The sequence below is a fragment of the Abramis brama genome, assembly GCF_963993115.1.
Source record: "Abramis brama genome assembly, chromosome: 6".
Classification (NCBI taxonomy): domain Eukaryota; kingdom Metazoa; phylum Chordata; class Actinopteri; order Cypriniformes; family Leuciscidae; genus Abramis; species Abramis brama.
This window is the reverse complement of record NC_139968.1, coordinates 46,412,119-46,423,751: the sequence shown is the minus strand read 5'-3', so window position 1 is coordinate 46,423,751 and position 11,633 is coordinate 46,412,119. Positions and strand designations below refer to the sequence as shown.

Sequence of the window (11,633 nt, the reverse complement as noted above, 5' to 3'; positions counted from 1 at the left end):
ATTTGCTATGAAATACAGTAGTCGACATTTGAGGTGGATCAAAACCTTTCATCAAAGTTATACATGAATTTTGAACAATACCCGTTCTTGTCTTAAGACAACTTTGATTAACTTTTTTGATCCCCTTCAAATGTTGACTACTGTATATATCAAATGTGAAACTATATATATATATATATATATATATATATATATATATATATATATATATATATATATATATATATATTCACCATTTTGAATAAAATTGTCACTGTTGGGCGGAAACCTCACATCTCTCACATCAACTTCACATTTTTATTTTTCATGAATCATTACTATTGGTTACCCTTTACATTTATCTGTGTTTTTTCCCGCAAATATTTAAACAAGGAAAAGTATTAATTTGTGACTAAACCTCGTAACTCCATTGGATCCTCAAACTGTCAGTCAAACCTCATTACTCCGCCCCCTCTATCAGGATAATGTTTTATGTATTTGAGGCGCGGAGATGAGTGTCTTAGTCTAGCATTTGTCATCCAGCCATAGCCGATACTGTCTTACATTTCCTAAAAAGTTTTCAGAGATATGGGGCCCTATTTTAACGATCTGAAACGCAAGTGTCAAAGCGCAAAGCGCAAGTGACTTTGTGGGCGGGTCTTGGCGCTGTTGCTAGTTTCCCGGCGGGATAAATGACTCTTGCGCCAGGCGCAAATCTAAAATGGGTTGGTCTGAAGAGCTTCATTATTCATAGGTGTGGTTTGGGCGTAACGTGAAATAAACCAATCAGAGCGTCATCTCACATTCCCTTTAAGAGCAGGCGCGCTTGTTCTAAAGCGGATTCCTATCATAACGGCGGATTTGCCAGGCGCGCGCCAGGAGCGGTTCACAGCCGAGGAGAGCAACGCTCTCGTCAGGGAGGTTGGGGATGGAGAAACCCACCCAAATTAACTTCGGTTAAAAAGGCGTATGATAATTTTGGTAAATGTGTAAGCTAGATGTATGCTTTTATAATAAATTGTCTATCTATCTATCTATCTATCTATCTATCTATCGTAATAATGTATGATTTGCAAAAATGAAAACTGCTGCTTCTGTGTAGATGAGAGAATCAAAGTGTATGCACGTTGTGCACACGCTACATTGATTATGGTCAAGCATGCGCCCTTAAAATAGCATATGAATAACATGCGCAACGCGCCACTGACTTTAAACTATTTTTTCCTGGTTAGTGGCGCAATTGTTTTCTAAACCTGCAAAATAGCATGAAGGAACGTTTGCGCCGGAACACGCCTCCTTTTTTGCGCTGAACCGCCCAATGAGCGCAAGTTCATTCCCTAGTTTAGCGACGTGCTTCTGTGGAGGGAAAAACGCGCTTTGCGCGGGTGCAAAATAGGAATGATACATGCGTCGGTGTACAAAGTCAATTGCGCTGGGTGCAAGATAGGGCCCATGAGGTTTACGTCCAACAGCGACAATATGTATTTATTTAATTCAGCATACTTTTATAAATTCTATATAAATAGAAAAACCCATTATCAGTCCCTTTTTCGATATGTTTGCACACTTCTGCTGTACTGGCTCTTAAAACAGTCCTCACAGTTATATCAGAGTCCTGATGTCTTCTTTTGGACTTGGCCTTGACTCCGCTCTGACGAATATATATTACACCTGACAGTGTGTTGAGTCTGGACGACACGTTGCCATCTTCCTCTCTCTGAACAAACACTGTCCTTTACGTTTATTAAGAACGGCTGCTGATTTCTTCTCCAGCGCGGCGAGATCCATGTTCAACGCCACCGCCATCTCAGCCTTCGTTACCGACACAAAATGGCCGTCGCTGGCGAGACTGTCCAAACTTCCAGCGATCAGAGCCTGAGGAACAAAACCAGAAGAATATGTGAAAATCATTTCAGCTTGCTTTCTTTTTTGACATCTGTGAAGGTTTGATCTCACCTCTTGGATGAGGAACTCGGCTGCGCTCACTGGGCCGTTCTGTCTGGGTGCACTGATGCATGAAGGGAAATGTAGTCCACATCTGCTCCAAGAAAGAGATCAGTTTCATTATTATCGTCACTACAAACGTCCTTGTCACAACCACATACACTTAGCTTAAAGTCTCCCTGTGATGAAGATCCAGCTTTTAATGTTGTTTATGTGTCTATGTGGTGTTTTTAATATGCTTTAAGACAAAGCATGTGTAAATTCATAAGTCGACAGCATTGCTGAGTATTTCCTCCTTAAAACTGCAGTGAACCAAAGACAGTCTCAAAAACACGCTTTGAAATCGCTGGTGTTTCTGACGTCACAAACTACCTTGTAACCAATCAGATCAACATGTGATCGTCAACCAGTGGATCTCTGAGCTGAGTGAGGGAGTGGAGGCGGGGCTCATTTGCATATTCATAGAACCGCGCATACTAAATGAGGCAAGGGTGTCGAGTTACGTAACATTCAAGGCATGATGAATTAAGGCATGATGAATTTTATCATTTAAATATGTCATTTTGGTGATCAGTAGATGAGTTGTAAGGGATAAAATGATTGACTACAGGGGGACTTTTTTTCTCACCTCTGTCTGTGATTGTTGGTGTTGTTGTTATTGGTGTTGGCGTGGGAATAAGCATACGAGGGCTCGGCCTCGTCCGCTCTGCTGTCTGCGATCTGTAGGGGGCGCTGGCTGGTCATCTGGGTGGGAGAATGGGTTCCTCTCTCCATAGCGAATGGATCCACATGGTTTCCAAACAGGCCGCCCGCTCTCTGTTGAACAGAAGAAGAGAGATACGTTATGCATTAATCCTTCTCTATCTCATTTGCCGTCTCTGGGGGTCTCATTTATAAAACCGTGTGTGGGATTCTTACTAAAAGTCGACATGCGCCTGAAAGCCAAAAATGTCGTACGGCAAAAAATATTCACTTATAAAAGCGTGTGTACGCCAGAACCTGCACAACATCCCCTTTATAATCCCAGTCAGCGGAAGATTGTGAACATGCGTCTCCTCCCCGAAATAACCATATATGAGCTTACAACGCCTCCTTTTACTATGCATATCCTCATCTGCATATCATTTGCATATGCATATTCATCCACGTGATGCCATGTTTAACGGTACAAGACATCAGGAAAATATGAGATGTGGATGTGCGTCACATTACATTGATAACAATCATTTAGTAGCCGATCCTTGCCTTGTGTTTGAATAAATAAATCAAATAGTATAAAATACATTTCAGAGAAAGTTTTTCTCAATCTTTTCCACCGGCCAAATTTAATTGCTTTATATTTTTAATGGAAACAGAAAGGCCTTATTGTTCATTATTTGCATATAAATATTTTCTGCTATTATCATGCGCTAAGCAAACATTAAAACACAGCATGCCTCAAAGTGTTCAACAGCAGCGCATACACTACTAATATTTCTATTCATTAGAATATATATTTTTTTGTAACTTTTCGGTGATGGTTTCAAGTAATTTAAGTGCTTAACTCTATTAATGAGAATGGCATATTTAATCTAAATGTGTATATTAGATAGTTTAAATCATCTTTTATGTATTTAAACTGTTATTGTGAACATCACTGTATTTATGATTAAGACTCATCATGAAGATTTAAAGTGGTTTTCCTTCATCAGTCCCTCAGATCTCCATCGGTGTCGCCAAACTGTTCGTACGCATGGATCAGAGTAACTTGCAGATGTACTGTCAAGTGTCTTTTTATAAATCAGAACTTATGCGTGTGAAGTGGCGTACGACTCGTTTGTGTGACGCAGCGGTTATAAACGAGGCCCTTGGTCTGGTCCGTTCTGTTCTCCACCCACCCTGTAGATCCCCTCCTCTCCGGCCTCGTCCATCGCTCGGTCCATCTCCTCGTCGTTCAGGAGATCTCCAGAAATCGCCCGTTGCAGTTCAGGAGCGGCTTCTTCCTCGATGCTCCTCAGACCCGCCTGAGGGAGAGAGAGAGAGGCCGTCTCGAGACTGTCTCAGGGCTCGACATTAAAGGGTTAGTTCACCCAAAACTGAAAGTTCTGTCAGTAATCACTCTCCCTCATGTTGTTCCAACCCCGTAAGACTTTCATTCATCTTCGGGAACACAGATTAAGATATTTTTGATGAAATCTCTGGACAGCTCGATCATGCAGGTTTGCACTGCACAACATCAGGAAGATCAGGCCTTTCCTAACTGAGCATGCAACACAACTTCCCAAGAGGGCCCACGTCACTCCTCTGTTCATCTCACTGCACTGGCTACCTCTCGCTGCTCGCATCAAGTTCAAGGCATTGACGCTCGCTTACAGATCTATCACAGGCTCAGCTCCCTCCTACTTTCACTCACTCCTACGAGTCTACATCCCTACCAGAAGCCTACGATTGGTCAACGAGCGACGTCTCGTGGTTCCATCACAGAGAGCCACAAAATCACTTTCCAGAACATTCTCATTCACAGTTCCCTGCTGGTGATGCTCTCCCCACCCTCATCCGGAAAGCAGAATCCCTGACAACATTCAAAAGACAGCTGAAAACCCATCTCTTCCGTGAACACTTAACCTCATAAAAAATATTCCTTTAAATCCTCGCTTATCGGGCTTATGCTATTCTGAACAATGCCTGAACTTCGTATTTTGAACACTTCTTGCATTATTTATGCCTCTTCACAATGACTCGCTTATTTTAGTCATAATTTGTAAGTCGCTTTAGACAAAAGCGTCTGCTAAATGACTAAATGTAAATGTAAATCTGAGAACTGTAACAGCGCAGCGCTTCTGGGTTGTACGTCTCAGAACGGAGGCTCACTATTGGCCAGCATCAGACACATGACCAGCGTCGGCCAATAGTGAGCCTCCGTTCTGAGACATACAACCCAGAAGCGCTGCGCTGGTACACCATGTCAACTCACTCAGAAACAGAAGACTTGACACTCAGAAAATTAAGAGTTGAATAAAGTCGTTATTTTAGGTTTTTTTGCGCACAAAAAGTATTCTCGTCGCTTGATCAACTTGAGCCACTGTAGTCACTTGGACTATTTTAACGATGTCTTTAACTTTTCTGCAAGTTTCAATAACAGAGAAGCCTATGAAGGAATGAGACAGCTCTCAGATTTCATCAGAAATATCTTAATGTGTGTTCTGAAGATGAATGAAAGCCTTACGGGGTTGGAACAACATGAGGGAGAGTAATTACTGACAGAACTTTCATTTTTGGGTGAACTAACTCTTTAATGTCTGATCGTAGTGTGAGACGTATGCAGAGACGAAGAGACCTGTATCTCTGTGGTGTTTTTGTTTTTCTTGTTCGGCCGGTATCCGTAATATTCCTCCTGTCGCTTCATGAACTTCCTGAAGTGGTCCTGGATCAGAAATGTGGCGTAAAACTTCCCCACGGTCACCTCATCATCTGCGCTTCAACAAACAAAATGTTTAATCCTTAAGTTGTGTTCTGGTCATTTTTGCCCCGGAGAGGATTCTCCTTTTCCTGAAAATGCTAGTTCATGTTATTGCATTGGACTAAAACTTACTGAAGTAACAACTTCCCAGAAATGTATTTTCGCCCAACTTGTTGCACTTGTGGAGCTCCGGGTCAAAAATTGCCCCCCTTTTAAATCTCTCGCTATGTTATAGTATCACCAAATATTGGATTCAACCATTTTGTCAACTTGTTTTCTCTCAATTTGCACAGGTTTTGTATTTCTTTGTGGATCTGATTGATCGTGGGCCTCTTTGATTTGACATCATGAGGATCAATGAGGCCTATAATCAACCAGATCCAAAACCAAACACACAAAACCATGTGCTAACCGAAAGAAAACCAGTTAACAAAAAGACAACCCAATATTTGATGCTAATATACTTAAGCATAATGAGAGATTCACAAGCAGTTTAAAAGGCGGGTCATTTTTGACCCGGAACGAGTTTTAATGCCAGTTTTATTGCTTTATTAGTTTGTTATTCAGTATAGTCGTATGATTGAGAGATCTGACCTCCGATTGGCGGGATGACCTGGTCGAGCAGTTTCATACTGGTGCGTTTCCAGATCTTCTTAATAATTGCACGCAGCTCTTCATTCGCCTGCTCAAAATTACCTGACGAAATCAGAGAATTCAGGCTTTAATTGGTGAGTACTGACATTATTCCCATACATTTATTTGAAATCTTCACTGAAAATAGTTTGGTTTTTGGATTGTAGTTCATTTCTAGTAAAAATGTCATGTGATACTTTAAATTAAATGTAAAATGTTGAAGTAGAAAGACTAAAATAGTATTTTTCCAATAACTGAAACTTTGAAGAATAATTTTTTTGTAGTGTATTAAATAATAAATAACGCCACAACCTTCTGTTTTGATTTTCAGTGCCGTCCTGACGAGAGCGAACAGCGTGGCGTTAAACGTCACCGTTCCATCGCTGTTCAGAGGCATGTTCATGGAAATCAGCCTCTGGGAACAAACATGTAAATATGTAAAAATGCTTGGGCCAGCAGTTTATGAATTAGGGATGCACTGATATGAACATTTTGGCCGATAACGATAACCGATAATTTTTTATATATTTAAAAGCCGATAACCGATATTTTGGCCGATAAATCCAAATTTTTATATAAGTTGATAAGCCTTATTACAAAAACAATAGACTCACCATTAAAATCCACGTCCCAAACACACAATTATAATGTTCTTATTATAATTTAATGTAGCCGATATGACAGATTTGCGCATGTTGCACTGAACTGTATTTTCCTTTTTGAAGTGATACTAATCATATTCAAGCAATTTAAAACCATCATGTTTAACAGTGCGCATCTGAAGAGTCTCAGCTGAAGGAAATAATACATTATTTATCAGCTTTAATATATCGGCCAAATTTTCTTATTGGGCCGATATTGATAGCATTAAAAATGAACATATATCGGCAGATATCGATATGGTGGCCGATATATCGTGCATCTCTAGTATGAATGTGTTTATGTCTCACTTTGCAGGCGACACGATGAGGACAAAACTTCCCGAACCCGAGCGGTGGCTGTATTCTCCTCAGCAGCGTCACCACGTCCAGGTGTTTAATGCGCCCCCTGCCAGAATAACACAAAACAACACCGATAATCACATGCACGTCATTCAGAATCAACCAGAAATCAAAATGGGCCCTTTAACTCATTACGACTTATTATTGCCCAAAATCCCCTTTATAATCCCAGTCAGAGGAAGATTGTGAACATGCGTCTCCACCCCGAAATAACCATATATGAGTTTACAACGCCTTCTTTTACTATGCATATCCTCATCTGCATATAATTTGCATATGCATATTCATCCACGTGATGCCATGTTTAACGGTACAAGACATCAGGAAAATATGAGATGTGGATGTGCGTCACATTACATTGATAACAATCATTTAGTAGCCGATCCTTGCCTTGTGTTTGAATAAATAAATCAAATAGTATAAAATACATTTCAGAGAAAGTTTTTCTCAATCTTTTCCACCGGCCAAATTTAATTGCTTTATATTTTTAATGGAAACAGAAAGGCCTTATTGTGCATTATTGTTCATTATTTGCGTGTAAATATTTTCTGCTATTATCATGCGCTAAGCAAACATTAAAACACAGCATGCCTCAAAGTGTTCAACAGCAGCGCATACACTACTAATATTTCTATTCATTAGAATATATATTTTTTTGTAACTCCCTGTAATGATTTCATGTACTTTAAGTGCTTAACTCCATTAATGATGCATATTTAATCTAAATGTGTATATGCAACAGTTATAAATGAGGTGCCTGATTACAGAAGGAAAATGTGTTGCAAATGGCATTTCATGTTGATATTAAAGTCGGCATTAAACTGAAGTTGCACTATTCTTCTCAAGGACAAATGTGGGCGGGGCTTGATTGTGTCCGTGGGGAATTGATTGGATGGTTGTGGTTTGCTATTGGTGGATCTCATGTGAGTGACAGGTTGCCCCGCCCACATCCTCAGAGGGAGGGAAGTTATTTTGATTTAAGATTACGAGGAAGATAAAACAATGATGTGCACCCATAAATCATTTATAATAACACTTTGATTTCATGGTGACTTTAGCGCTTTGCTTACGTTGCCTCAGGGTCGTACTCAGCCCAGATCTTCTTAAACTCGTCTAAATGATGCGGCCCCAGTATCGACCAATCACGGGTCAGATAGTCAAAGTTGTCCATGATCACAGCCACAAACAGATTAATGATCTACGATAGAAAACATTCAGTGTAAGTTAATGCGCGTGTCTTTGAGTGTACAGTCCATAAACCAAAGTTTATTCAGACTCCTTCAACATTTCTCACATTATCACAGTTTATTCGCTATAGTTTAGAAAATGGTAATAAAATATGAGCAGAACTCAGTTGATATTTGACTGGTTTTGTCCGTCCTTTTGTTAGACTGTCTCACACATGAATTATGTTGAATATCTGTCAGCTGTTAAATTTAACTACACAATTAGATAATACCAGTTTAGCTCAACCAATCACCAAGCAATGCTTCATTTTGTTCAGTCTGTGTGTAAAAAGAGCATTAGCAATTAAAGACAAAACACTTCAGCAAAACATGATCAGCTCAAAGTGTCCGAATCAGTTTTGGTCCCGAATGTTTATAAATGTCACTGGTAGTCACTGAATGAAGAATATTTGGGTATAATATATATATATAATAATATATATTTTGCTCTCCTCACTTACATAAATGAACTATAGTGTCCTGATCACACTAGTACAAAAAAAACCGTAACTTTTGGATTGACTGTATGTGTGTGTGTGTGTTGGAGAGTGTGTACTCACTAGAAAAGCGCAGAGCATGTAAAAACTCATGAAGTACAGAACAGCGAATCCAGAACCGCACGTGAACTCTTCTCCAGGAAGGTATTCTGACTTTGGGTCACAGCGCTGACCGTACAAACAACCCAACATGATCTCCTGCCAGCCCTCACCCGTGGCACACCTGTGGACAGGTGTGTGTCTTTACAAACATGCTCATAACACACACACACAGCGAGGCCTTCACGGTCACTACCTGAATAGTACCAGAACGGCTTGAGGAAACGTCTGGAAGTTGTTGTTACGGTTGATCACGGCACCGTCTAGTAATGCGATTTTGCCAAAGACCTGATGAAGGAAAGTCACATTATCATTAGTGTGTTGCTGAATATACAGGACTGAATATTTTTGACTTTTTATAAAAAAACTTGTAATCTTCGTTATTCCAAACTTTTGACTGGCAGTGTATCGCGGGCCGCGTTTCTAATACTCTTCAAATTGTAATTTTGACTTTTTCAAATTTTGTAAAATTTTTACAACAAAAAAAAATACGGAGGCTGTATTCTCATAATTTTGACTTTATTCTTACAACATTACGACTTTAATTCTCTTAATTTTAGCATTTTTTTTTTTGTTTTCACATATATATATTTTTTAAACGTTGTGGTTCAGGGCTTCTGTAATTTCGCAAAAAAAATGTTTGCTCTCGCATGAGGTGGTTTTTCAGGCAGTTCGAAAAAGGAATATTTCGCAAAATTGCAATGGAGTTTTTGCAAATTTATAGGTGTAGAAGACGAGACAGAGTTCTTTATTTAACTCATAAAAGAATTACGGGAAAACTGGATTCTAAACCTCAAAGAAATGCCACAATCAAGACCTTGAAGTAGATATGAGGGAGAAACACCCAGAAACATCTCGTACAAGCTCACCGTATAAGAGGCTTTCCTTGCCATTAATGCTTGGAAAACACACCAATGTTTCCTTCCATTAAAAGTAATGGCTAGTGCGGTTGCTGGGATATATGTAAACCTACCAACGTCCGTTGCCATAATTGTTGGAATGATTTCTCGTGAGAGGAAAAAATTGTTTCAGTCACATAACATCAGTTAATGGAAACGGCGTTATTTCGTCGTTTTTCATCGACATTTAGAAAATATCGCAAAAGATTTGTGCAAATCTGTAATGGAAACGTCATTTAACAAGAGTTTTTTATTGACATTTAGAAAATATCGCAAAAGATTTGCGCAAATCTGTAATGGAAACGTCATTTCGCAAGAGTTTTTTATTGACATTTAGAAAATATCGCAAAAGATTTGCGCAAATCTGTAATGGAAACGTCATTTCGCAAGAGTTTTTTTATTGACATTTAGAAAATATCGCAAAAGATTTGCGCAAACCTGTAATGGAAACGTCATTTTGCAAGAGTTTTTCATCGACATTGAGAAAATATCGCAAAAGATTTGCACAAATCTGTAATGGAAACGTCATTTAGCAAGAGTTTTTTATGGACATTCAGAAAATATCGCAAAAGATTTGTGCAAATCTGTAATGGAAACGGCGTCATTTCGCAAGTGTTTTTTATCGACATTTAGAAAATATTGCGAAAGATTTGCGCAAATCTGTAATAGAAACGCGGCTACACTCATCGTGCGTGTTGTACCTGCATGCCGATGACGGCGTAGATGAAGAACAGCATAACGATGAGGAGAGCCACATATGGTAAAGCCTGAAAAGCAGATTATAATTAATATGTATTCTGTGCACATTGTGTTATTTATTTAATGTATGATGCTTTTGTGTATACTGTTTACGTGACTCTTGTTAACTGCCCCTTGGGGACAAATAAAGTGTTTTGAAACTGAAATGATGACGCAACGGACCATCAGACCTGGAATGATTTGATGAAGGTCCACAGCAGGTTTCGAATCCCCTCAAAGCGGTTGAGCAGTTTTACTAACCGCATGACGCGGAAAAGCCGGAAAAGTGTGATTGACACACTCATGTTCTCGGAGTCCTGAGGAACACACGGAAACGCTCAAGAATCTACGGTTAACACCAGCTCATTTACGCATTGAATCTTCACTTACTGCTATGGCTTGCATTGGATTCACTTCCTGGAACAAGAGAAAATGTTTGGCAGTGATTAAACTTTGAATCACGTGAGTCCATTTCACTTGCAAAATCAAAGTGTTGTTTGATTAACCCTTGTGCATCAGTTAAAAACAGTTTTTTAGCAACTTTATTGGTCAAACATGAGAAAATGGCACCATCTGGTAAAAAAATAGTAAAATTTAAATTTTGAAGCCTTGCTAACAGAATGAAAGCATCTTAACAAAGATTGCATAATTGTATAGTTAAATGGCCCTGGGATTAAAAATTGCAGTTTTTATGGGTTTAAATGAGGACCGTTTTGTCCTTAAGGTCCTGAGAGGAACTATTTTGTGTTACCAGTGCAAAATAGATTTATTAAAGGAAATGGGGTTGAAATAGTAAAATTCCAATATAAATACACAGCTGTGCCAAAATGTATGCAGTTGGCATTAACACAGGCAAAATGATCAAAAGAACAAAACTGAAACATGTCCATAAGGATGCACAAGGGTTAAAATTGCTGACATGAACTCTGTTCAATTATAGAGTCATGGAGCGGATGTAAAATAACAGAAATTGATATTTACAGAGCAGCCGGTGAGACAGTACAGTCCGCCCTGACCGGCGAGAGCCGTCTGGAGAGAGAAGATGAGTGAAAGACAACGTCAGCGACACAACAGGGACTAATACACTGCAAAAAATGATGTTCTTACTCAGTATTTTTGTCTTGTTTCCAGTCCAAATTTCCAAAAATTCTTAAATCAAGATGCATTTACTAGATGAG

General features: G+C 39.3%; 1 protein-coding gene across 1 annotated transcript in view; it reads right to left on the bottom strand.

The window, feature by feature from the left end:
* Positions 1–1,437: 1,437 nt before the first annotated feature.
* The window catches only part of cacna1sa (calcium channel, voltage-dependent, L type, alpha 1S subunit, a), a 29,888-nt gene continuing 19,692 nt past the window's right edge, over positions 1,438–11,633 (bottom strand). Inside the window, exons 29-43 of the mRNA XM_084117943.1 lie at positions 11,437–11,484; positions 10,846–10,872; positions 10,647–10,772; positions 10,419–10,484; positions 9,015–9,106; positions 8,783–8,942; positions 8,067–8,194; positions 6,946–7,042; positions 6,308–6,410; positions 5,957–6,058; positions 5,240–5,373; positions 3,801–3,926; positions 2,552–2,739; positions 1,936–2,017; positions 1,438–1,854 (exon numbers count right to left, since the gene is read on the bottom strand). Of these exons, the coding sequence (XP_083974069.1) occupies positions 1,645–1,854; positions 1,936–2,017; positions 2,552–2,739; positions 3,801–3,926; positions 5,240–5,373; positions 5,957–6,058; positions 6,308–6,410; positions 6,946–7,042; positions 8,067–8,194; positions 8,783–8,942; positions 9,015–9,106; positions 10,419–10,484; positions 10,647–10,772; positions 10,846–10,872; positions 11,437–11,484 (1,689 nt within the window). The 3' untranslated portion in view covers positions 1,438–1,644. The remainder of the gene's footprint in view (positions 1,855–1,935; positions 2,018–2,551; positions 2,740–3,800; positions 3,927–5,239; positions 5,374–5,956; positions 6,059–6,307; positions 6,411–6,945; positions 7,043–8,066; positions 8,195–8,782; positions 8,943–9,014; positions 9,107–10,418; positions 10,485–10,646; positions 10,773–10,845; positions 10,873–11,436; positions 11,485–11,633) is intronic.